The 25755-nt window shown below is 39.5% G+C and overlaps 4 protein-coding genes across 7 annotated transcripts; all 4 read left to right on the forward strand.

Moving 5' to 3' along the window:
• Positions 1-1789: 1789 nt before the first annotated feature.
• Positions 1790-2434, forward strand: LOC112101059 (cysteine-rich receptor-like protein kinase 25). Its single transcript, XM_024190971.1, has one exon. It carries the CDS (start codon positions 1790-1792, stop codon positions 2432-2434), a length of 645 nt encoding a protein of 214 aa, XP_024046739.1.
• Positions 2435-3444: 1010 nt separating this feature from the next.
• Positions 3445-5988, forward strand: LOC112101060. The gene is made up of 3 exons (XM_024190972.1): positions 3445-4152; positions 4354-5634; positions 5920-5988. The coding sequence occupies exons 1-3, from the start codon at positions 3445-3447 to the stop codon at positions 5986-5988; spliced, it is 2058 nt and encodes a 685-aa protein (XP_024046740.1).
• A 5466-nt stretch (positions 5989-11454) lies between these two features.
• LOC18052706 (putative receptor-like protein kinase At4g00960) lies at positions 11455-15986 on the forward strand. 4 transcript variants are annotated; one of them, XM_024191645.1, is made up of 9 exons: positions 11455-12412; positions 12634-12750; positions 12848-13056; positions 13188-13455; positions 13798-14035; positions 14567-14717; positions 14807-15179; positions 15363-15520; positions 15768-15986. In XM_024191645.1, the coding sequence occupies exons 1-7, from the start codon at positions 11581-11583 to the stop codon at positions 15113-15115; spliced, it is 2124 nt and encodes a 707-aa protein (XP_024047413.1). In that variant the 5' UTR covers positions 11455-11580; the 3' UTR covers positions 15116-15179; positions 15363-15520; positions 15768-15986. The 4 variants fall into 4 exon arrangements, with proteins under 4 accessions (XP_024047413.1, XP_024047412.1, XP_024047414.1 ...); XM_024191644.1 differs by having other exon boundaries at positions 15363-15986; XM_024191646.1 differs by having other exon boundaries at positions 11457-12412; positions 13245-13455; positions 15363-15986.
• A 94-nt stretch (positions 15987-16080) lies between these two features.
• LOC18052708 (cysteine-rich receptor-like protein kinase 10) lies at positions 16081-25612 on the forward strand. Its single transcript, XM_024190973.1, has 14 exons — positions 16081-17131; positions 17238-17351; positions 17467-17672; positions 17751-17961; positions 18050-18287; positions 18371-18458; positions 18619-18908; positions 21986-22626; positions 23630-23746; positions 23840-24030; positions 24407-24617; positions 24715-24952; positions 25051-25201; positions 25307-25612. Exons 1-14 carry the CDS (start codon positions 16336-16338, stop codon positions 25610-25612), a joined length of 3798 nt encoding a protein of 1265 aa, XP_024046741.1. The 5' UTR covers positions 16081-16335.
• The last annotated feature ends 143 nt before the right edge of the window (positions 25613-25755 follow it).

A 25755-nucleotide genomic window follows, 5' to 3' on the forward strand; every position in this document is an offset into this window, starting at 1 on the left:
AATGATGGATAAGACCTTTAAAAAAAAAGATATTATAGTAATTTTAAGATCTTTTTTAATAGATTTTATAAGTTCCATATAGTGACTGCTTTGGAAAAAAAATAAAAATTATAATAAGGGTAAATTTGGGATTAAATTGGGTATATTAAGATATAAAGATTAGTTTAAATTTTTTAATAGGTTAACTGAATAGTGAGGGTTGGTGAGATATAATAAGGAGTCAAATATCACCACTCTTAACCATTTTGAACTGCTAACTAAGAAATTCTAAAATACATTTTTTTTAATCATAAGGATTTAAAAGAAAATAATAACAATCAAATTTCATGAGTTTATTCCTAAAAAATTACTAAAATCCTTGAAGTTTCTTGGTTTGTCTAATAAAACGTTGAATACAAATTTGAACCAAAAGGAATAAAATGTGACGATAATTCAAAGAATGTTGTTTGAAGGATAAAAGTGGGAGCATGATTGGATACAATTATGTGCAAATCATTAATCATCCTCTCCTTGACACTAGAGTTGTAAACAGGCCTTCTTGAGTTGTGATTCTAAGGAACTCATAAACAATCTGTTTAGGTCATCACGTGGTAGGCAGGTCGCTTTGCAGGTGTGATCGCACAAGGATCTCGCGAGGAGAAACTCAAACAAAGTCAACTTGAAGCTCAATCAAGAGTCAACTTGAGGATTCTCTCCGAAAAATCAGGGCAAGATCCTGATAGACTAACAACTACTCTCTCTTATCTAGGAACATGAGTCTCGGTCCTCTATAAGAACCTATGGAAATTCAAAGTAGGTAAGTTTTTCTATTTTCTTTGTCTAAAGTCTAAACTCTTTCACTTTCTTTCTCTTCTCTCATTTCAATTTTTTTTTTTCAGTTAATTTGAAATTTTGTTAAAAAAAGCTTTTTTTTTTTTTTTTGTTCAAAAGCAATCAAAATTAAGCCACATGAGTTGTGGCATAAGTTTTACCTAAAAGAAATGATTATTGACTTGAGCATCGGAGGGTTCACGCCGAAAAAAATATTCAGCGTTCCCCTAACTGTTTATGTGAATGCAGGTCAGTTTCGTAGGAAGTGCTTGTGGTCGCAAGAATCTGCTTGAGCAAAGGAAGTGCAAACCAGAGCTGTTCCCATTAATACAAATTTAAGTGTTTGCGTGGACATCTGGTTGCAACTCTTCCACCAACCAGATTTCTGCATCAACTAACATTATAAAAAAATGAAAATTAACTATAAACTATATGCTTAATTAAAAATAAAAAGATGAAGATTAACAATAAACTATATGCTTAATTGAAAATCAAATTAGATAATTGCAGTTTACCACTCACATGTCGTACATCAAATGAAAACTCTTCAAAGTAAAATATAATTAAATGTTTGATTTGATCAAACGTTACCTGTTCCATAAGACTTTAGTGAAATTTTTGTATAGAAGTATATATGTATATATATAAAATATTTATACTTGACTTGATCAAATGTTGCCTGTCTCAGCAGACTTTAGTATATATATTTCCTTGCTCAATTTCTCATCGACTGAAGTTTAATTTTCGTCTCTACCTCTCAATCAACATATAAGGTTGTACTAGTATATATATATAATTACCACCTTGCTTTACTTTTACAGAAAGAAATATTCAGCCAAATCGTGCTTTTCCGATTTCAAAATCCAGAATGACGATGCTATTTTCGGCCTCAATAATAACTCTTCGTTTGTTTCTCTTGCTGGCCATTCTATCCCGTTCCCATGTTATAATGTCACAGACTACGTTTGTTGACGAAAACATGGTCCTGACTTGCCCTGCATCAATTAACAATATTAATACTTCTTCCTACGCGTTCATCCACAACGTCCATAGCCTCTTCAACCGAAAGCTTCACTCTGAAGCCGGCAACTCCCTCTATTACAGCGCCACAGAAGGCCATTTTCCTGACACAGCTTTTGGTCTTTATCTTTGTAAATTCGACATTACTTTCCAGTCCTGCCAAAGGTGCATAGCTACAGCGGTTAAAGCCGTGATGAAAAAATGTAATGGCACCAGGAAGGCAATTATATGGTACCGAGAGTGCATGGTTCGCTACTCCGACAAGTCTTTACCCATCATGGATACTTCCACAGTTCTTTGCATGTACATAGTACGAAACGTTTCTGTACCGAGAAACGTTACTAGGATCTTGGCTCAGTCCTTCAAAGATGTAATTGCCATGCCAAGTTTAAGTTCTTTCAGCTATGCGACCAAAGAGACTACCATATCTAGGTTTAATACACTGCATAGTTATGGGCAATGCATACCAGTATTGTCTGCAGACGACTGTACAGAGTGCCTAAATAAATCTGTTGACTGGGTTTCCAAGTGCTTCATCCAGCGGGGTACGGGATTTGGTAGAATTATTTTGCCAAGTTGTAACATTGGGTACGAGTTGCACTGATGCAGCTGTAAATTGCCAACCGCACGTGGCAACTATATATGTATGTTACCAATAATTGCCCTGGCGTATACAAAGAATAAATAGGCTCATGCATATGATAATGCATGTGAATTTTACTATTAAAATTGCAGTAACATTGGTGTTTGGGAGAAATACGTCGACGAGACCAGGCATGATGAGCAGATATCTGATGGCAGAGTTCTGCGAACCGGTGTGTCCCGTAAGAGCCTGGTATCCTGGGGAGCAGGAGCAGAAATACCATGCTCATCCACGAGCACGTCAGCCGCAAGTCCAATCTCCTGTAAGAAGCATAAAGCCATTCCTGCTGTATTCCTGCTAAGGGTTGATTCGAGGAGACCCGATCAACGACAGTTGGCGAGGCATGCTTTCCAGTCCGAGAATCTAGGCACGAGGGCCACGCAACCACCCACGACTACGGAAATGGGGAATCCACTTTCGAGAGGTGGGAGGATAATGAACGCAAATGACGGGGACGCCCGAGTTCAGAAGTGGCCTATAAAAAGGTAGCCAACGAAGGTAAAAAGGTTAGCAATTTTGAGATTAGAAAAGAGATAAAAGCAATTCTAAAGAAGAGAAAACTACCCAAAAGCCATAAGATCTGTGGCAAGCGTTCCCCGAACCTTCATATCTGACTTGAGCGTCGGAGGGTTTGCGCCGGGAAAACAACCGGTGTACTCTGACCTGTCTGTGTGCGCAGGAACCTCTGGAGAAGAATCTTTACGAGGAGGGATCCTGATCGTGGTGAAGTTGATCGAGCAGAGACCCTGGTCGTAGAACGAGGACAACCAGAATCTCGCATCAACATTTTGGCGCCGTCTGTGGGGAACGGAGCAAAAAGCTTCTGTTGATAGCAAGAAGAGAAGGAAAGCAACTGAAAAGCAATGGAGATAGGAGGAAGTAGCGCACAAGGGGGGGATATGAGGCTTAACGATTCCGTGACGCTGAGGGAGATAGCCAGCGAAGCACGGGAAAAAGCCATGTTCGACCGGATGGAACGGATGGAAAAGCAGATGGAGACCTTGACAACCATCTTGCATGAACTGCGGAGCGAGCCAAAGGTACCCCAAGAGGAAAGGGTGAGAGGTGGTGGAGTGACACCAGGTCCCGATAGTGTGAGGAGAAGCCAAACCACCAGGAGATTTGGTGGTGAGAGAGGTAACATACCTTTGCGGGGAGAATTTCATAGAGAGGAAGAGCAGTCCCCGGCAAGACAGATTTTTGACGAGGACGACGGGGTGGTGAATGCAGATGAAACAGAGTTGAGGCAACACTTGCATGATGTAGAGCAAGAGCGGGATCAAGTTGCAGCACGTGACCCTGGTCGTGCAGTGCAGCTGGAGGAGGAAGTGCGCAGGCTAGCGCAGATAATTGACAACATGCAAGGAAGGAGCAGAGCTCCTGGTTGGAGGATAATGTTGGACGGAGAATCATCGCTCGCAGCAGAGATCATGAGGGCAATTATTCTGAGAGATTTCCGCCTCCCAGACCTCAGATACTTGGGAAAAACTGATCCACTGGTGCACATAGAACGCTTCAACGACATAACTGGGGTACAAGGATTATCTCAATCCCAAAGGTGCAGGGTGTTCCCACTATCCCTTGAGGGACGTGCACGAGAGTGGTACAGGAAACTTCCTTGGGGCAGCATTAAAACCTTCGAGCAGATGTGCCAGGAATTCGCAGAGCAGTTTAGTGGGGCAATGGCACCAGAAGATGACATGATGGAGCTGAAAAGCATGAAACAGGGGGAGCAGGAAACCCTTCGGGAATTCATCAAGAGGTTTCATCGTGTAGTCCTCGACTTGGGGGCCTTCAACTACCCTCAGGCGTTAAGGGGATTGAAAGAAGGGGTGAAGATATGAAGGCTGTGGTACAACTTAAGAAGCCCAGTTATTCAGACATATGCGGCCGCATACGAGCAGGCTAAGAGAGACATTGAGATTGAAGAGGAGAAGGCCGTACGGATTAAAACAGACCAGTTAGAAGGGTTGGGGAGGAAAGAGAAGAGAGCATTACTAGGGAATGAGCCGATCAGGAGGAGGGACCACCAGACCTCGGGTAGTGGAGCAGGAGGTCGGGTAACTGCTTACCAGCCTCATCAGAGGCCACCACAGTATCAGCGCAGCAGGGCGCAACCTCCTCGTTCCCCAGCTATGGAGCCTTGGAGAAGGCATGATTGGGCATATGGTGGTCTTCATCAACATTCCCACGGTAGCAGAAGGAGCAGACCAGAAGTACTGCCAACGCCCCCAACTCAGAACGGAGCAAACAGAGAAAGAGCAGTGCACATGATCGACCAGAACCAGGACTATGGGCGGTATACTTCCTTAAAGATGTCCCTGGATGAGGTGTATGAAGCCATAAAGGATCGAGGGCTGCTGTACCTCCCTGCCCCAATAACAAAGCCATCCAGTAGGAGGGATAGGGGACGCTATTGTAAGTTCCATGGCACTCATGGCCACACCACAGCAGATTGCAGGGATCTCAAGACCCAGGTTGAAGATTTGGTGAGAAATTGGTATCTGGACGAGTTTATAGATGGGACATTCCCAATGGTAGCATCAACAAATGAAGGGGAGCAGAGTGACAGGAATTTGAGGCGCGAGCAGCCTACAGTAAGGGTGATAGCTGGGGGCCCAACATTGACTGGAGATTCCAACAGGTCGAGGAAGAATTATGCTAGATACGCCATAACCAGCAAAGAGGTATTCTTCAACACCCCAGCAGCCAAACGTGCACGAGTTAGGCAAGTGCCAATCATGTGGACAGATGAGGATGAGGAAGGGATTTTATACCCTCACGAGGATGCTTTGGTCATCAAGGCCACTGTTGCTAGCAAGAAGTTTGACAGGATACTGGTTGACACAGGGAGCTCAGTTGACGTATTGTTTAAGTCAACCCTGGAGGAGATGGGAATAGCAGACCGGAAGCTGGAATATACCAACACCTCCTTGAAAGGGTTTAGAGGAGGAAAGCTGATCCCTCTGGGCATGGTCGAGCTGCCTATCACAATTGGGAGCTCCCCGACAGAAAGGACAATGATGCTGAACTTTGTGGTGGTAGATGAAGAAGGTCTTTACCAGATGATCATAGGCCGGCCATTTCTGAGGATGAGCAAAGCGGTGCTGTTCAACCATTATCTGGCTCTGAAGTACCGGGTGAATGGGGTAGTTGGAGTGGTACGAGGAGACCAGAGGATCGCAAGAAGCTGCTACTCCTCGGCAGCAGGGGAAGCAATGCAGATAACATCCCTCGATACCCGAGTAGAAAACAAGAAGGGCCATATAGAGTCAAGTAGATGGTGGGACCCGGAGCTTACAAGCTGGTTCGCACGGACGACTACAAGGTGAAACGCCCATGGAACGCAGCACACCTCCGAAAATACTTCCAGTAAGACTTGTTCACATTTTAAAGCAATTTCTGCTCGTGCTCTTTATCTTTTATTTTTATGTTTTACGTCAAAGCGAGTTCATGTAAAATCAAAACCTGCAATTAATGGAACGTCGAGGAATGTCATTCACTTGAAACTGTGATAAATCTTCTAAGGCATGCAAAGGCTCATCAAGTCTCAAAGCCCGTTTTATGGCGAGACAGAAGCCAAGCGTGCCAGGATCTGCTCGACCACGCGAAGGCGAGCAGAATCCCAACCATCGAAGAATTTTCTAAGGCATGCAAAGGCTCACCAAGTCTCAAAGCTTGTGTTATGGCGAGACAGAAGCCAAGCGTGCCAGGATCTGCTCGACCACGCGAAGGCGAGCAGACTCCAAAGCATTCGAGATATCCTCCAAGGCATGCAAAGGCTCACCAAGTCTCAAAGTCTGTGTTATGGCGAGACAGAAGCCAAGCGTGTCAGGATCTGCTCGACCACGCGAAGGCCAGCAGACTCGAAAGCATTCGAGATATTTTCTAAGGCATGCAAAGGCTCACCAAGTCTCAAAGCCTGTTTATGGCGAGACAGAAGCCAAGCGTGCCAGGATCTGCTCGACCACGAGAAGGCGAGCAGAATCCCCAAGCATCGGAATATTTTGTAAGGCATGCAAAGGCTCGCCAAGTCTCAAAGCCTGTTTATGGTGAGACCAGAAGCCAAGCGTGCCAGGGTTTGCTCGACTGCAAGAAAGCGAGCAGAATCCCAAGCACTTAAGACTTTTCTAAGGCATGTGGCAAAACCATATGCCAAGCCAGAATCTGCTCGACCAGACGCAGACGAGCAGATTCTCGAAATGAAAAATAACTCATGATTACAACGCAGGAAAGTAAATAAAAAATATTTGTATTAATTTGTTAGTAATTAACAAAGTAGATAATTTCCAAACGTTGTTCATTACAATACAAGAAATAGACTAAGAGGACGGTGGGTCCGTAAGCCGAGCAGCCTCAGTCGGTTGGTCCACCTCAGGCGCTGGGGGAGTATCACCAGTCGCGTCCGGGGGGGTGCTCGCCTCACCCACATCAACAGGAGTGGCACGAGGAGGGGAGTTTTCCTCAACTATGATAGGCTCCAACCCTTCGGCATCTTCCTTTGCAGCCTCCTCGTCCATATGTTAGGCGACACCAGCTGCAAGGTCGTCCATCTTCAGGTCAGGGTGCTGCTTCCCGAGGACGGCCATGATGCAACGATAGGAATGCCGAAGCCCCTGGTCGTACTGGTTGTCAGCCTCCTTCTCCAAATTCTCGACCTGAGCTCGCTGGGAATCGCGGAGAGATTCGAGCTGAGCCTTGTACGCAGCTTTCTGCCTTTGAAGATCCTCATTGACCTTGGTCAGCTCTTCTTCGAGGGTAATGGCTTTTGCTTGAGCAAGAGATTCTTGCTCTATCAGCTTGAGGTTCTCAACATTCAGCTCCACGGCTTTCCTCTCGGCAACGTCAGCTCTGGTCGTCGCCGATTGAATGTCTTCCTTCATCTTCCGGTCGTAGCGGCCAACCTTAGCCTTGTAATAGGTGGTCATGCAGCTGAGGTGGAAAGCAATATACTGCATGGCTCCCACCAGCTCACCCAAGGTGCAGCCATCAAAGTCCTCCAGGTCCTTCTTGCTCACGAGTTTAGATAACTCATTGAGATAGGGGACCAAGTGTTCTGCTCGGCTATCAGGCAAGCGAGATCGAGGCCCGACAGGAGGAGAAGAGGAAGCAGGATCTGTGCCTGCTCCACTAGTCTCCCGACTTTAGCAGGAGCAGGAGGTAAAGTCTTCAAGGGAGAGACTTGCTGCACGATGTTGGCCCGCTTTGCAGCAGGGGCATCTTTATTCTGGTCCCTCTTCGTGGTTGAAGGTCGAGAACGTTTCCTGGTCAGCGCCCCAATCACAGCGTCCTCCATCCTATGGCCAGGAAGTATCAAGCGAGACTCGAGCAAGTTGTATGTAGTTAACAGTTCTCGGCTCGAGCAGGAATTGGCTAGTACAGCCTCGACCCGTTTGAGCTGGTCAGGTTTGAGCGGGAAGTGGACACCCCAAGAACTTGCAACACAAACAAACGTTTGATTAGAGACAAACCAGTAAAGTGCCAACAACAAGGGAGACAAGACATCTAATACGAGCAGGCAACCTGGGACCACGAAACGGGGTGGGACGTGGAAGTCCTTCCCATCAACCTGTGCAACTTGACCCCAGGGACCCCCTGCGAAAAAGAACTTCCTCTTCCAATTCCCACCACCACCAGTAGGAAGATCGGTTATGAGTTTCCTGTTCTTGGTACTTGATTGGAAATAGTACCAGTCGGCGTCTTTGGGGCTGCTTTTCAGCTGGTACAGGTGCTTCACCTCGTCGACCGTGGGCTCACTTTGGCAACATCTGTCCCACAGTATGAACAGACCAGAGAGCACTCTCCACCCTTTGGGGTTCAGCTGACCAGGAGCTAGATTTAGCCCGTTAAGAATCCGGGCAAAGTAGGGTTGTAAGGGACACCTCAGCCCGTGCCTAAAACTCTCCAAAAACAGGGTAACATATCCCCTAGGAGGCCTGCTAGGACTATCTTTTTTTTCTGGGATCCTAAGGAGTACCTCACCAGGAATATGATACCTGAGCCGGAGGTCATCCAGCTCGTTGAATGTGGTCGTGCAAGTCATGTAATCAATAGCATAATCCCGCAACAAGGCTCTACCTCCTACTGTACTACGCCCTTCTGGTCGCGGTGTTCCCGGTGAAGATCCCTCACCAGAGTCGTCTCCTTGATCCTCACTTAGGGTGTCTTCCGAGCCAGAACGTCCCTCCTCGCCGCTACTTCCTCTCATGGAGGTTGTTTGGGGGGACATCCTCGTAGCGCTAGTCTCGACACTAGACCTAATGGGTTCTAAGGGGATCCCGGGGTCAAAAGCAGGATCAGAGAGCAAACTAGGCAAGAAACCTAGTTCGTCGTCATTAATCTCAACGACTTTCTCCTTACCCTTCGACATTCCCTAAGTAATAACCAAAACACCACCACCAACTACTACCCCAAGCAAAGCAAAGAAAAAAGAAGTTATCTACAAACTATCCGAGACCGAGGAGAAAGAAGTAATACCTGAAGTACTGTTTCAGTCGGAGAAAGGCAAGGATGTGGGGCTTTTATGCCGAAACTTCTTTGCCGGAGAGACAGGGACAGAGACGGTGGAAATGGCTAATTTCCCTTCGAGAGGTTTTGGGTTATCTTATTCGAAGAAAAACTCTTGGATAGCCAGCATTTAACAGCATCGAATCTCGAGGGTCTCGTAACTGTCGGTTTGAAATTCAAATGGAGAGGTGGATCTCTGCCACATCAGCTCATCCGCAATTAAATGCGACACGACTCTTGGCAGCCTTTTCCAATCCCACGCGAGCAAGTACTGTTGAGTTTCTTCTGCTGGTCCACTACATTACCCAACACCAGAAACTGGGGGACCGGTGTTTGGGAGAAATACGTCGACAAGACCAGGCATGATGAGCAGATATCTGATGGCAGAGTTCTGCGAACCGGTGTGTCCCGTAAGAGCCTGGTATCCTGGGGAGCAGGAGCAAAAATACCCTGCTCATCCACGAGCACGTCAGCTGCGAGTCCAATCTCCTGTAAGAAGCATAAAGCCATTCCTGCTGTATTCCTGCTAAGGGTTGATTCGAGGAGACCCGATCAACGACAGTTGGCGAGGCATGCTTTCCAGTCCGAGAATCTAGGCACGAGGGCCACGCAACCACCCACGACTACGGAAATGGGGAATCCACTTTCGAGAGGTGGGAGGATAATGAACGCAAATGACGGGGACGCCCGAGTTCAGAAGTGGCCTATAAAAAGGTAGCCAACGAAGGTAAAAAGGTTAGCAATTTTGAGATTAGAAAAGAGATAAAAGCAATTCTAAAGAAGAGAAAACTACCTAAAAGTCATAAGATCTGTGGCAAGCGTTCCCCGAACCTTCATATCTGACTTGAGCGTCAGAGGGTTTGCGCCGGGAAAACAACCGGCGTACTCTGACCTGTCTGTGTGCGCAGGAACCTCTGGAGAAGAATCTTTACGAGGAGGGATCCTGGTCGTGGTGAAGTTGATCGAGCAGAGACCCTGATCGTAGAACGAGGACAACCAGAATCTCGCATTAACAATTGGTTATTATATAAAACTTGTATTAATATTGTTGCTTGATATACAACAAGTTTATGATTTTCCAACAACCTTTTAGATTAGTTGATCAACACCTCCTCATCTTATTTTTAAGGCATAAGGTTCGAGTCTCTCTATATATTTACTGATATTTATTATTATTATTTTTTAATTTTCTTTCGGCTTTAATTGTGTATTGCTTTGGGCTTTTTGGGTGTTGGACTGTTGGTCTTTAATTTATTATTGGAATATGTCTTTGGAGACCTCTCAGAATTTCTCATAAATCCCTTTTCTAGTTGAAATTACCAAAATGACCAAAAACTAATTTATTCATTTCTTCATTATTGAATGAAAATTTAATTAAATACTTAAATAAATTATTCCTTCAACAATTTTTTTACATCCATCTTGTTTTATAATTTATATTTATATTTTAATTTAATCAAAAATATTTTTAAAAAAATTATAAGGGTAGAATTATGGGAATAGAAACTGCTTAACGAGAAGAAAATAATTTAAGATTATGATATATAAATATATTTTATACATAAATAATAAAAATATTTTTGAAGGAGAAATTTTATGAGAATATTGTTAATTCAAAATATATGAGTTTGTATTTTATAAATTTTATTGGGATATTTTAAGAAATAGAATTTAAAAGAAGTGTCATAAAAAATTTCGAGAGGTGTTAAAAAGCTCCACTCATATTCTTCGTTATCTTTAGACCTACGCATAGAGTCATCTATTAAAAGAAAAAAAAAAATCCGAAAAACACCGTCCATGTGAACCACGTGGTCCACGTCCCTTAAAAATGGGAGCGAAGGTCAAACATAACGACGCAAGCAAACGTTATCTGACTCGACAAATTTTTTTTTTCTTTTTTTCCCTTAAACGCGTCACCGACTGGCGTGTTCTACAAGCTTCTTGTGGGTCAACCGGTGAAGGCAACAAACAAACAAATAAATAAATAAATAATGATCTCGACTAATTCAACCATCCTTGCATTTTTCATTACCTGTATTTGAATAATGATCTCGACGTAATCGTATTTTTCATTACCCTTAATATTAAAAGAAAAACATTAAATCGATCTGGTATAATCGTATTTAAATAAATAAATATAGGAATTTCCCTGCATTTTTCATTCCGGATTTAAGTATGAGATGATGAATTTTAATATGAAAGTAGTTAACAACTTGACCAGGTTTTGTCCCTTTCCTTTACTTTGATTTTTCTTGCACCTGAATCGAGCTTTGAATTTCATAGTTAATCCTATCTAATGACATCTTTTCCTCTCAATTCTTTTCTTCTTCCTCTTTTGTCTTCTTTCTTCATTTTGCTTTGCCCTTTTTGGTAGGGCATTGACATTTCATAGTTAATCCTATCTATTGGTATTTAATTGACTTCTTTATTGTTTTTTCCCTCTGTCGGAGGCTCTGAATTTTATATATGTTTGACTCGATCAATTATTACCCTGTCCATATGTCTTGTCTCTTCAATGTTATTTTGTAACATAAGTTCCCACCTAATTTATCTTCAAAGATACCTTCGATCACCATATACATCACCATATACAATTGACAATGGAACTTAATAGAGCATTCATTTCGGAGGTCAAAAGCTATAGAAGGACGATGCCGACTGCCGCAAATTTAGCCTCACAAGCTATTCGCTGGCTTCACTTCCTTTCTATTGTATCCTCTGTTATGTCACAGTATGTTGTTGAAGAAGACATGGTTTTATCCTGTTCTGTATCCAACAACACCGCTTCCAACACGTTCACAAGCAACCTCAACATCCTCTTCAACCAGAGGCTTCACTCTGAAGCTGGCAAGTCCCTCTATTACAATGCATCAGAAGGGGAATTTCCGGACACAGTTTATGGTCTTTATCTTTGTAAATTCAACGTTAGCTTCCAATCTTGTCAGAATTGTATAGTTGCAGCAGTTAACTCCGTTTTGCAAAAATGTAGTGGCACCAAGGAGGCATTGATATGGTATCAAGTTCAAGAGTGCATGGTGCGATTTTCAGATCATTCTTTATCCATCATGGATAATTCGGCACCTCTGTGCATGAAGATATTTCAAAACACTTATAATGTCACCAAAAGTCTGGCTCAGTCCTTCAACGACGTAATTGCCATGCCAAGTTTAAGTTCTTTCCGAAATGCAACCAAAGGGACTAACATTTCCAACATTATTAGACTTGAAACTTTTGGGCAGTGTATACCAGTGTTGTCAGTAGATGACTGTCGAGATTGCCTGAATAATACTATTCGTTGGATTCAAAGGTGCTTCGACCCGCCGGGAACGGGATTCGGTAGAATTCTTTTCCCAAGTTGTATCATGGGGTTCGAGCTGCACCCCTACTCCAAGGTACCAGCAGTAGGAGCTCTGGCACCCAGCTCTGCACCAGGTAACTACTCTGTTTGATTTTAATACATTTATAGGGCTATTTTGACGTAGAATTTCAACAAAAATTTTGAGTCATTGATTTCATACAATTCAATGGCAGAGATGGTGGATGAATTGAGATCATTGGAAAATAAGTGATAAAATTGAGACTTGTGTAGCTAGCCAAACATATCGTGATCCTTAACTGCTTTTTTTTTTAAATATTGTTTTGCGTCTGGAAAGGAGGGAAGAGGAGAAGAGCAATAAGTATTGCAATTGGCACAACTTTATCAGCACTTATAGTAGTGCTGTTCGGTTCGTTTCTCTGGTACCGGCGGAGAAGGTATGAACGAGACCAAGGTAAAGAATTTACTTGGCATTATAAAAGTTTTCTCACCTCTACGTTCGTCTTTTCCCCGTTTGAATTTATATTTAAATCCAGTTAATTGACTTGCAGAGGAGAAAAGAAACAGTCAAGAGGTTCAATTTCTTCACTGGGAAGGAAGAATTGGGAATCATTACTCCTATGATATTTTACGAGGAGGGAAGCAGCAGGCGGAATCTCAAGAATTCCCTTTGTTCCCATTACGCCTTGCACTTGAAGCCACAAACCATTTCTCCGATGAAAATAAGCTTGGACAAGGTGGATTTGGCCCTGTGTACAAGGTAATTGATTATACGGTGATGGCTTCAATTTTATAAATTATAAGAAACTAAATGTGTTCACTCAAAAAATGCAATATTATTACTGACCAAATGCAATCTTTCATTCTTTGAAATTTGAATGACATTTATAGATTAGGCACTTTGCTAGCTATTTTGTTTCATTGGTAACGGCGGATGGTTGCTTCCAGGGTACGTTAGCGGATGGTAAGGCAATTGCAGTGAAAAGGCTCTCAAGAACATCTGGGCAAGGGCTACAGGAGTTCAAGAACGAAGTTAATTTGATTGCCAAATTACAACACAAAAACCTTGTGAGACTCTTGGGATGCTGCTTAGAGGGACAGGAGCTGCTGCTCATCTATGAGTACATGCCAAATAAAAGCCTTGATGTCCATCTTTTTGGTTTGTCTCTCTCGCTCTCTATTAAATGCTATCTATTGTATATATTGTAAGGCTCATGTGCATTTCCTAATTGTAAACTGGCTGTTAAGTTGTGCAAATAAAATCAGATATTATGGGAAGGATTTCTTCTTAGTTCCAAACTTTATCAAGCCCCTGGTTGGAATTGCACATATTTATATTATGTTCCCTGTTTATGTAACATAACTACCTGCCGCACCACATACATATAGCAAATGTAACAAATTTTTGGTGTTTTCTCCCTTCGCTTTCCCTTCCTTGCTCCAGCAATGGAGCTTGCGGACGAACTAATCAAGTTACATCTTGTGTTCAATTCATTGTTAGATGCAACGAGGAGTGTACAGTTAGACTGGAAAAGGCGTCTAAGCATCATTAATGGAATCGCAAGAGGTATATTGTATTTGCACGAGGATTCTCGCCTCAAAATTATTCATAGAGACCTCAAAGCTAGTAATATCTTACTAGATGATGATATGAACCCAAAAATATCAGACTTTGGATTAGCGAGGATATTTGGCGGAAATCAAAATCAAGCTAATACAAATATAATTGCTGGTACATAGTAAGTGGCTTCTGTCCTAGAAGCTCATTTTCCTTCCTGTTGGAATAAAAAAAAATAAAAAATTTATGTTCCCATTTTTAATCTCAATTGCTCCTTTGTTTGTTCTTTTCTTACATTTGTGTTGTCAAGCTTGGGGAAAATTTAGTGTCTAATAAATCCGTTATAAAGCTTGGTCTTTCTATACGAGGATTCTATTGATGACAGTTATAAAATTAGAACATCAAGAATTAAGAATAAGAAGTTGGTTCAACTGGTGGGATGCTTCAAAATATCTGGGTTTGATTTCTGCATACGTTGGAGTTGGCGATGTGTTTATTTTACATTTATGTAATTTAAAAAAGAAAAAAAAAAAGAAAAACGGTGGTTTAGAAATGCTACTATGCTTCTGCAAAGGATTAATCATTAACCTAAGCTAAAGCTATAAACCTGTCTTCTATAACTTCTAATCAAATTTTTATGAGGCTAACAAGCAAGTTTCCCAGACTTTATTATTTTTTCCATAACTTTGATCTTATTTTGTTGTTCAAACAGTGGATACATGGCCCCAGAGTATGCAATGGGAGGCATATTTTCTATTAAATCTGATGTTTTCAGTTTTGGAGTTCTTCTGCTAGAGATAATAAGTGGGAGAAAGAACAATGGATTTTATTTTTCCGAACATGGTCAAACCCTCCTTACTTACGTATGTAACACACACACTCTCTCTCTCTCTCTCTCTTTTTAAATAATTCGATAGCCTAATCTTTGCTTTCGACCTTTTTAATATTCCAGACATGGAAACTATGGTGTGAAGGACCAGCAGTGGAGTTGATAGACCCAGTAATAAAGCAGTCATGTGCACCAGATGAACTGCTGAAATTTATTCATATTGGATTGTTGTGCGTTCAGCAAGACCCCGCAGACAGACCTACCATGTCATCAGTGGTTGTTATGTTGGCAAGTGATTCCATGACAATTCCTCAACCAACCGAGCCTGCATTTTCTGTAGGCCGAGTTGTTGCGAATTCCGGTCACTTTTTATCGCCTGATAAAGTTTGTTCTGTTAATAATGTTACTGTTTCAGATGTATCCCCCCGGTGATAATGATGAGGACACACTAACTTTTTTTCTTCATCTCTTTTACTTGAAGATTTAGGACACATGCGTAAGTCATGTTACTAACTGATCACATGATTTTAATTTATCAGTTGTTCCTTGTTAATATTTATACCTGCAAACTAGACTACTCTGTTCTATCACATCCCCATTTATACTCTTGATTTACTCTGTCAAACTGCTGGAAAAAATTGTCATTATATGACATTGAAGAAATTTCTTTCAATGTCAGGAATTCAGAGAAAGTATGCAAAAGCACGAAAATTTTCACAACCCAGTCATTGGAAATAGGTTTGGCAGCAATGATTTGTTATACCAAACAGCTACGGCAATTTTCTTATCCAGCTGATTGCTTCTTTTGTCTATAACCCAACGTTGCAGTGATAACTGGTAGGAATCTGTTATCTCAAAATCTACCCTTTGTATAGTCTCGGTGTGCAGTTGAAATATTCCTTCACGGAGACATTTCAACACTCGAGATTACGCAACTTATTTCGTGTCATTGTGCAGTGTGCAAAAGTTATTTCTTCTGGGTGTCTGGGTTTGCATTCTCTATGGTTATTCTTTGAAGCTCCTTTCCATTTGCATATGGATGGGCCTTGGATTACATGTTGAAGTTAACCACTTTGCATTGCAGGTTTGCAACGGAGATTCTACATTGACCTCCTGCTTATTAAAAGCCGCCTCTCAAGTTTATTACAATTAGTTTATTGTCATTGACGTGTCGAAATGGCCAGCTAGTTTACTTTTGATTTGTTTTCTTGCTAATCTTTTTCTGTCGATGCATGCTTCATAAGTTTATGTATCACTCCAGACATCAATTCAATTCAGTCAGACTAAGGGGTTATTTATTATAGTAACACTTTCCCAGAAACTACGCTCAATTAGTCAAAGTCCTACCAAATTTTTTTTTTTCTTCAGCTATCTACGGGCTACAATTTACTGTTTTACTCATGCAAAATTAAAAATGTAAATATCCCCACTACCAGAGCCAGAGTAATCGTGTGACTCGAAATCTCTAGCCTTATATGCTTCACCACAGAGTTACTAGAAAATGACTAATATATTTATCCACTAAGAATTCTTCCAAGAAAATACCATGAACGAAGTGGTTGAAGCACCATAAATAGCTAGCCCAAGAACTGTTTTAGCTGCATAATAGAGAACACTTTTCATTATTGCACAGGGGTTCCAAAAGGCAAGATATGGTTCATATCATCAGTGTTACAAAAGTCATTCAATTAATTTTCATTTATTCTCTCACAGCCACTCTTCATGATCTTGCTTTTGGCGATAGCCCTCCCTATAACACTTGTTCAAGCAGTGCCGCTGATTATGGACATGCTGGTCCAATCTATAGTAACCTGAAAAAAGTCCTCATTTCTTTAGCCTTGAATGCTTCTGCTGCCAAGTTTTCCGATGCGTCTTCAGGGAATGACTCAGATAGAGTTTATGGTCTCTACATGTGCCTCAACTATATTTCAAATGACACTTGCAACAACTGCATAACCACAGCAACACAAGACATCACCAAACTTTGTCCAAACAAAACCGACGCAATCGTGTGGGAAGAGGTCTGTCAGTTGCGCTATGCTTACGGAAATTTCTTTGGCCAATTGGATGTCTCAGGAAACATTCCTAAATACAACAGAAAAAATATATCAGAACCAGAGAGGTATAGATCTGTTGTGAACAACACTCTGAATAATCTCACCAAACTGGCAGCTTTTGATCCTTCAAACGAAATGTATGCAACTGGTGAAGTACCCTTCACAAATTCAGACACTTTATATGCTCTAGTTCAATGCACCAAAGATCTATCTGCCGATGATTGTGATGCATGCCTCAACAAAGCTATAGCAGATATTTTATCTTGCTGCTATTTTTCAAGAGGAGCACGACTTCTCAGTCGTAGCTGCTATTTGAGGTATGAATTATATGCCTTTTATAACGGTGACACAGAAGCTTCTGCCTCAGTTGGAAACCAAGCATCAGGGAAATGTAAGTAGTGCAATTTCACCATAAGAATTAATTTCTTAATCCATATGGTGTTTGAAGAAAATGGAACTTAATGTAGTATTCTGTTCGTGGTCTCAAATATATGCAGCCAACCAAAGGAGGATGTGGATGATTATAATTCTAGCCGCTGTAGCAGCTTTTCTACTGCTAGTTGTTGCTTCCACTGGCTACTTCTTTGCTGCAAAAAAAGTAGCCCGGAAAAGTAAAGATTTTATCAGAAAATTTTCAAGCTATTTTCTGTTCTGGCGTCAACTGTATTCACCCTTTTTTCTTTTTCTTTTAATTTTATCTCTTCAAATTTTGCTTTCGTGTGTTAGGGAAGGGTATGGTAAGAAAGCAGATTCAATTACATAAAATTGGGGACGCAAGCAAAACAGGCCTCCGTTATCAACATGTTCGGGGGAGGGATGATGATCTAAAAGCTCAGGACTTTTATATTGATCTGGAAACATTACATGTAGCAACCAGTAACTTTTCCGATTCAAATATGCTAGGACAAGGTGGTTTTGGTCCTGTTTACAAGGTATTAGTATTATTTAAAAAATAAAAATAAAAAGTCATCCATTAATTTGTATTAAAAATAAGAAATAAAAATTATCAGGGTGTATTAAGTGACGGCAAGGAAATAGCAGTGAAGAGGCTCTCCAGCTGTTCTGAGCAGGGCAATGCAGAATTCACAAATGAAGTGCTCCTTATATTGAAGCTACAGCACAAAAATCTCGTCAAGCTTCTAGGTTTTTGTGTTGACGGAGATGAAAAGCTGCTTGTCTACGAATTTATGCCAAACAGCAGCCTTGATGCAATCCTTTTTGGTATGCGCTTTTCTTTTTCATTTATTATTGTCCCTTTGAATTCTCAGAACATCGATTTATTCCTCTTTCTGGCACTCTTAATTGTTAGATCCAAGGAAACGTGGGCTACTGTGTTGGAGCAAACGTATTAATATTGTAAATGGAATTGCCAAGGGAATTCTTTACCTTCACGAGGATTCTCGACTTAGAATCATTCACAGGGACCTAAAAGCTAGCAATGTGTTGTTAGACTATGACATGAACCCCAAGATCTCAGATTTTGGAATGGCAAGGATTTTCGCCGGAAGTGAAGGTGAAGTTAATACTGCCAGAATAGTCGGAACATAGTAAGTAAAACCTATTTACTTATAGCTCAAATATGCTATTCTCAATTAATAATAAAGATTATATTTTTCTTTTTGGTAAATAGTGGATATATGGCTCCTGAATATGCAATGGAGGGATTATATTCCACAAAGTCTGATGTTTTTAGCTTTGGAGTACTCTTGATTGAGATTATAACTGAAGGAGAAACAGAGGCTTCAATCAATCAAGAGGCGCGACTGCCCCGAACCTCCTAGCCTATGTAAATTTGTCTACAATAAAGAACGTGCATTTTATTTCGGGAATTTATATTTAGTACTGCAAAATTTTTAATCCACTTTAATGATGATGCAGGCATGGCATCTCTGGAATGAAGGGAACTCATTGGATCTGATTGATCCACTGTTGACCGATACATGTTCTCCAGATGAATTTTTAAGATACATTCATATTGGTTTGTTGTGTGTTCAAGAGGATGCATTTGGCAGGCCTACCATGTCATCCGTTGTTGTAATGTTACAGGGTGAAACCATTACTCTTTGCCAGCCTCAAAAACCTGCCTTCTCTTTTGGAAGAGTTACGGATGATGATGATAACAATTATTGCTCTGTCAATGGTTTAACAATTTCTGATCTTTCGCCTCGGTGATTCAGGCAATGAATGAGTTTGAATGTGCACTGGGCTGGTGCCTTTCTTGTCATACATAGTGTTATATCCCCACTTCGCTTGTATTTCAACCAAAGGGTATGTGGATTTTACAAATGTAATAATTAATCTGTGAGTCCGTATTTGGGAAAAACAGCAAAGAGTGAAAGAGCGACTCGCACTCTCAGATTGTAAAATAACGATATATATATATATATATTGATCTTATTATCTAGTCTATTTAATTATTCTTTTATACAAACCGGCCACACTACTTTTCCATTCATACCTTCAAAGGTTTCATGAGACGAATCAGAATATTTAAAAGAGGGGAGTCAGAGTCATCTAGTGGCTGATTATGTTCTATAAGAGAGTAGACTTTTGACAATGATCTATTAATTTTGTTCTTCATACTAGCTAATGAGATTATCTAATCAAAATATTATAAGAGGTCAAGCTAGTGAGCAGCCTCTTGTATGTTAATTTGTCCCAACTCTTAAATCAACGACCAAAGCAAGTATATCATCAGCATCAATATATAATTATATATTTAGGGTTAGAAATTATTTGCAGTGGTCCAGTACAGTAGTTGAACATTTTTAAAAATACTATATCTAACCCAAAAGCCAGAGTAGTTATACATATTTATTAATTTTTATTTTATAACAAATATCTTGAAATATTTGATTAAACTGAAGTTTATCCTAACAGGTTTTTATCAAACTAGAACAGGCTTTTTTAATGAATAGTTGTAAAACTCTAGAATAACAATTGAAATAGGGTGATTCATGTAGTTTATCTATTGTATCTTGAATTTAGGGAAAGATTATCGAATCTGAAGCCCAAGCCTAAGAAACGACACATTTGAAAGCAGCAGACAATAGCGGTGTCCTAAAATTGATGTGTATTATCATTTGAGCTAATAAAAACAAAATATGCTCATTTTTAGTGTTTGAAAGAGTGGTAGCATGAATTTACCTCTATTTTTATTCAAAAGAAGAGAGGATTTTTTTATTTTTTATTTTGGCTCTTCTTGACATTAAATGGAGGTAAATTAATATTTTCACACCTTTGGGAAAAAAAAATTAAAATTGAATGACATTTCAAGTAAGAGATGAATTAAATTTTACCCTAACATCAACCATAAAAGGCCTTTGAATTAATGAAACAAAAAGTCAATGGATCACCTAGTTCTTATCCAGTCGTGACGATTATTACAATTGTTTTCCGACGACAGCAATATTCTAATCTGTTGAAAACTTGAAATGGACGGAAGAGATAATCTTAAAACATATAAAATTGAAAATAAACAATTCGTAGCTCGAAAAGGACAACTACAAGTAAATTTCTGATCCGTTTCATTTTAAGGTAGTATCGTATTCTAATTCCCAATCCGATTCTGGCTTTAATCCTACAAGGCGAAGATTTTCCAGTAATAACAAAATTAAGGAACTCGACAAGGTGAACATGGGCCAAAACTTACATGGAAAATTCAAATGTTATTCATATATAGTCGAGAAAGTCTTGGGTGTCAACCTTGGAAATGGATCCCCTATGTTGGCGAACCCTATTAGTTGGAAAATTCTGAGATAAAGATAAAAAGATAAAAAGAACAGAGGATAACAGCAAATAAAAACAACTTAAGGGGATTGTGATATATTTGATATTCAATACCTGTTTATATATCATGAATCGGAGAAGTCGGACAAGCTGTAATTGATTGCAACCGGTGAATTGAATTTGACCAAGGATTGCGACCTGTTTAATCACGACTTTACGTCTAGAATTAGATCAGAAAAGTCCTTTATACAGCTGCCTCGTTGTTTCTCCAACATAACAACAATGTCAATGTGGTGGAATCTGACAAAAGTGTTGAAGTCCAGCGACTAATTGTTACTGAAAGTCCGAAACTAGGCATGGTATCGTCACTGTTAGTTAAGCAATTTGGCAAAACATAAGAAACCTTGTTATATATGACTGAACAGCAAGCTACTCGTGGGTTGCTCATGGGTGTTAACGCGAGCCTCGCCTCAAATGATTTGATATTAACTATGTGAGCTTGAAAGGGTAGTTGTTAAATCTTACGCTAGCTCATCGAATATTGATTACAGATCTTCAACTGTTCAAGTATTGCTCTTGAAATAACAGACCTACACTGTCTTCACTTAACATTTTAAGTGGAATCTTCCCAAAATTCAAGTTCTAAATATTTTTTTTTTCTTTTTTTTTCATGTCGTTTCCTAGTAGTTTTACTTTTTTAAACTATAGCCACGATATTTTGATCAACACTTAAACTGTAGCTTTTAGGACGTAATTGTAAAGTGTTTGATGAAATTACTTAAAATTATTATTCCAAACTTTAAAATTAACATTTTATCAAATATCATCAACTTTTATTTCACAACTACAGTTTCCAAAATTTCATAACCTTAGCTTTTAAACCACAAACCCATCAATACAAACCGAGCCATATCATCAACTTTTATTTCACAACTACAATTTCCAAAATTTCATAACCTTAGCTTTTAAACCACAAACCCATCAATACAAACCGAGCCAAAGTCATTTATGTGGCCATCCAGTGTATGGGCACAACTATTGGAGAAAAGCTATTAGCTCTGTTTGCTGGCTTATTAATAAGGATACATTTTTTTTTTCTTTCGGTGATTACGTATCTGAAAGCTTCTTGAATTAATATTCGTTAAAATGATGTAATTGTAGTAGGTAAGGTCAGACAAGAAATAATGGCAAAAACCAGTCAAATTCTTCCACCAATCAATTACCAGGTAATTTAAGTCTGCTGAACTTTCAATCTCTTGCGTTGCGAATGATCAGGAAGTTTCTATTCCATAATGTTCAAACCTCGCCTAATTATTGTCAACTGAAAAAAAAAATGTCATGCAGCCATTGGCCTCCGACAGGCTAAATCCCCTTGTGCTTCCAAATAAGGAAGATGGTAAAAAAATATAATTTCAGCTATGCTTCTCCTAGTCGTACAATTCTTCATTCTCTCTATCTTTACTGATGCAGATCCTCTCGATATAGCTTGCTCCAATACAAGTTATGCTCCTAACAGCCCGTTTGAAAATAACCTAAAGCTCCTTCTAGAGTCAATAGCCACCAACACTTCACAAGGCTTCTACAACTTGTCAATCGGAGATGACCCTAATCGAGTTTTTGGGCGAGCACTTTGTCGAGGGGATGTTAACCGCACAGTTTGTCAGAATTGCCTCGAAAACGCAAGACATGAAATCTTGAAAAATTGCAAGACTGCTGAAGAGGCAATCATATGGTATGAATTATGTCAAATTCAATACTCATACCGGAAATTTTTAGTGATGGTTTATGCAGGACAGTACGCAGAAAAGTGGAATAATCAGTGGAAGAGTGTGTCCAATCCTGCTCGTTTTATCGAAGTATTAACTTACTTAATGACTAACCTCTCAATTGAGGCCTCATCTGATCCGGCGATGTTTGCGGTCGGTGAAGTTAAATTTCCAAAGCGGAAAACTATATATGGGCTTGTGCAGTGTACCAGGGACATTAATTCCCGTGACTGCAACGACTGTTTGACTGGCGCCTTGGGAGACCTCAAAGCATGCTGTGGTGCTCGGGAGGCTGGGATTATCGTAAATGAGAATTGTAACTTGAGATTTCAGCTCTCCCTCTTCTATAATGCTTCAACACGTATATCACTAACATACCCAACTTCCACAGGTGAGATCGTTGACTTTAATCAATCATATATTGTTCGTTTACTAGTTTGCTTTTGCTGTCACCGCAACAAAATTGAAGCAATTAACAAAATCTTAATTTTTTTTTTAATTACAAGATGATGACCTATCGATTAAAACAATCCAAATTTGGCTATAACTGATTATATATAAAGTAAAACCTCTCTATAGTCATAATATCGAGCCTAACTAATTTTGTTACTATAACATAATATAACTGTAGTTATAAAATTATTATTTTAAAATTATCTTTAGTGTAAGTAATATAGAGATAAAGCATGCACTATATTAATAATTAATATCAAATTCAATGTATAGACATTGGTAAAAAAAGTGGACATGATTTCACAATATGCAAGTTATTTTAAATGTCTAAATGTTTGCATTTTCTTAATTTTTTTTTCTTCTCAATGTAAATTCTATAAATACTACACAATAATTTAGTAAAAACTCTGAAAAATAAATCATTGTCCTAAATAACTTTAAAAAAAATATTTTTCTTCATCCTAGACATTTAATATAACAAAACACACACACACAATTACTACTATGTGGAGGCAAATTTTTTAAATTAGAATTCAGAAAAATTATAAGTTATTATAATGTGGAGTTTATTCTTATTTACAACTATCCCAAAGTGGGACAAGAGTTGTAGGAATATATATACAGTAAAATCTCTTTATTACGATACTTGTCAATATTTAGTTGCTACCAATCAAATTAAGTCTACATCTTATAAAATTGAGAGCGCCCTCATTAAAGAAGAACAGCTAATCATATTCAATTGTATTTTAAAAAGTGTATGATTAATGAAGAGTCATGGTTGTACGGTGTTTGGGAAATGATTTGTATTATGAGTTGGTTTATGTCCTTTAAAATGCAGGTATTTTTAATATTTGGTCATTTCAATTCATTCGTATTCAGAGTTGTATCACAGCTTATACAGTTAATTTGAATTTAAAGGGTTCGTTTTTAATGAAAAGCAGACGGAAAATGGAAGACTGGGATGGTTGTTGCGGTTGCGTGCATATCAACATTTGTACTAGTTGTCCTCATTGGATCTTATGTTGTCTATCTTCGCCGGAAGAAAGGAGCAAAAAATGGTAAATATGAAAAAAAAAAAAAAAGGCTTTCCACGAATACATTGAAAAATTCTCCAAAATTTAGGGACTAATATGTTTAATTTGCCTTTGTAGATGAGAAAAGAAGCCAACGAGGGTTACTACATGAATTGGCAGGACCAATATCAGTATCACTAACACAAGAAGGGGATTTGGTTAGTTCAGAGGAATTGCCTTTTGTGCATCTAGCTGTTATAAAGGCAGCAACTGATGGTTTTTCTGATTCTAATAAGCTTGGACAAGGCGGGTTTGGCACTGTATATAAGGTAACACTCTATTGCCTAGTTCAATATCGTACAAAAGATATTCGGACCAAAATCTTCTCATATTCTAGGCTTTCACCCTAGTAAAATATAAGAACGTAATTGGTTGTTAACAAAAATTAAAATTACTAAGAAATAATTTCGACCACACATCAGTGTACATGTATAAATGCACAAAACCCTTAGAAGCTAATTAAGATCATGAAAGGATTCTTATCCTCACTGAAGTAAAAGCACCAATTTCAGAGTATATGCATAGAGCACACCCAACGAAATCAGTTAATATATAAGAGAATACAAACATGTCATGATTAATTAGATGTTTGCACATACACCCATTGAAGGGAATATATTTCCATAACTTTTAGTTAATCCTCAGGGTGTTCTACCGAATGGGAAGGAAGTAGCAGTTAAAAGGTTGTCAAGGAAGTCATGGCAAGGTTTGGAAGAGTTCAAGAATGAAATCATACTTATTGCAAAACTTCAACACCGAAATCTTGTAAGACTAGTGGGTTGCAGCATAGAGGGCGAGGAAAAGCTGCTAATCTATGAACTCATGCCCAACCGAAGTCTTGATTGCTTTATCTTTGGTCTGTCTCTGCTACTGACTGCAGACATTTGAACTTACACAGTTGCTTCAGTTATGTGTACTAATCTCTCTCTGGACCTTGGTTTACTCAATTTCAGATTCTGAAAGACGGTTGCAACTTAATTGGAATACATGCTATAATATTATTGGTGGAATTGCCAAAGGACTTCTTTACCTTCATGAAGACTCTCGGCTTAAAATAATCCACAGGGATCTAAAGCCGAACAATGTATTGCTGGACAAAGATATGGTTGCCAAGATTTCAGACTTTGGTATGGCAAGAATTTTTTGTGAAAATCAGAAGACAGCTAACACTAGGAGAGTAGTTGGAACCTAGTATGTTTCTTAGCTTTTTTCATTACCAACTATTCAGCATATTTTTCCGGAAATTATTTTAATCATGCTGTGTAATTGTTTTTTCGCATTTGGAACAGCGGATACATGGCTCCGGAGTATGCAATGGAAGGACTGTTCTCAGTGAAATCTGATGTTTTTAGCTTTGGTGTAATAGTGCTTGAGATCATAAGTGGCAAAAGAAATAGCGGTTTCTATCTTACAGGACATGCTCAGACACTCCTTGCATACGTATGTTTAATGTAGCTGCTAACTAGAATTGAGATTTTGCTTCAAATGGATGTTATTATAATAAATGTAAGATTATAAACCGTTTTTAATTGGAATTGATTGCAGGTATGGCAACTGTGGAAAGAAGGTAAAGACATGGAATTTGTAGACCCTTTGTGGATGAAATCAAGTTCGATTCCACAGGTGGTGAGATGCATACACATAGGGCTTTTGTGCGTGCAAGAAGATCCAGCAGTAAGACCCACCATGTCAAATGTGGTGGCTCTTTTGGGAAGTGAATCAATAGCTCTTTCAGAACCAAGGCAACCCCCGTTTCCTGTGGGCAGAACAATCGTTCTCGCTGAGCAACCTTCGACCAAAGATCCTTCTGTGTGTCATGACCTCACTGTTTCTACTCTCTCACCACGATAACTGTTACATTCTTTTTCCCAAGTGGTTAAGAGTTCATCGCCGAAGGCAAATAGCAAAGTGAATGGATTTGGATCATCCCTTGTTTTTTCACCTCCATCTTTATAGTTATAAGTTTTGACTTTGAAAGATCTAATGACGTTATC

The sequence above is a fragment of the Citrus clementina genome, unplaced genomic scaffold (assembly GCF_000493195.1).
Source record: "Citrus clementina cultivar Clemenules unplaced genomic scaffold, Citrus_clementina_v1.0 scaffold_2, whole genome shotgun sequence".
NCBI classification, from domain to species: domain Eukaryota; kingdom Viridiplantae; phylum Streptophyta; class Magnoliopsida; order Sapindales; family Rutaceae; genus Citrus; species Citrus x clementina.

Coding starts and splice junctions, on each gene's coding strand:
- LOC112101059 (XM_024190971.1), top strand. CDS start 1,790: ATGGTCCTGACTTGCCCTGCATCAATTAACAATATTAATACTTCTTCC.
- LOC112101060 (XM_024190972.1), top strand. CDS start 3,445: ATGGAACGGATGGAAAAGCAGATGGAGACCTTGACAACCATCTTGCAT. Junction 4,153..4,353: donor TCGCAGAGCAGTTTAGTGGG/GCAATGGCACCA, acceptor CCAGTTATTCAG/ACATATGCGGCCGCATACGA. Junction 5,635..5,919: donor TGAATGGGGTAGTTGGAGTG/GTACGAGGAGAC, acceptor TTTACGTCAAAG/CGAGTTCATGTAAAATCAAA.
- LOC18052706 (XM_024191644.1), top strand. CDS start 11,581: ATGGAACTTAATAGAGCATTCATTTCGGAGGTCAAAAGCTATAGAAGG. Junction 12,751..12,847: donor AAGGTATGAACGAGACCAAG/GTAAAGAATTTA, acceptor ATTGACTTGCAG/AGGAGAAAAGAAACAGTCAA. Junction 14,036..14,566: donor AATATAATTGCTGGTACATA/GTAAGTGGCTTC, acceptor TTGTTCAAACAG/TGGATACATGGCCCCAGAGT.
- LOC18052708 (XM_024190973.1), top strand. CDS start 16,336: ATGGTTCATATCATCAGTGTTACAAAAGTCATTCAATTAATTTTCATT. Junction 22,627..23,629: donor AACATACCCAACTTCCACAG/GTGAGATCGTTG, acceptor AATGAAAAGCAG/ACGGAAAATGGAAGACTGGG. Junction 24,953..25,050: donor AGGAGAGTAGTTGGAACCTA/GTATGTTTCTTA, acceptor CATTTGGAACAG/CGGATACATGGCTCCGGAGT.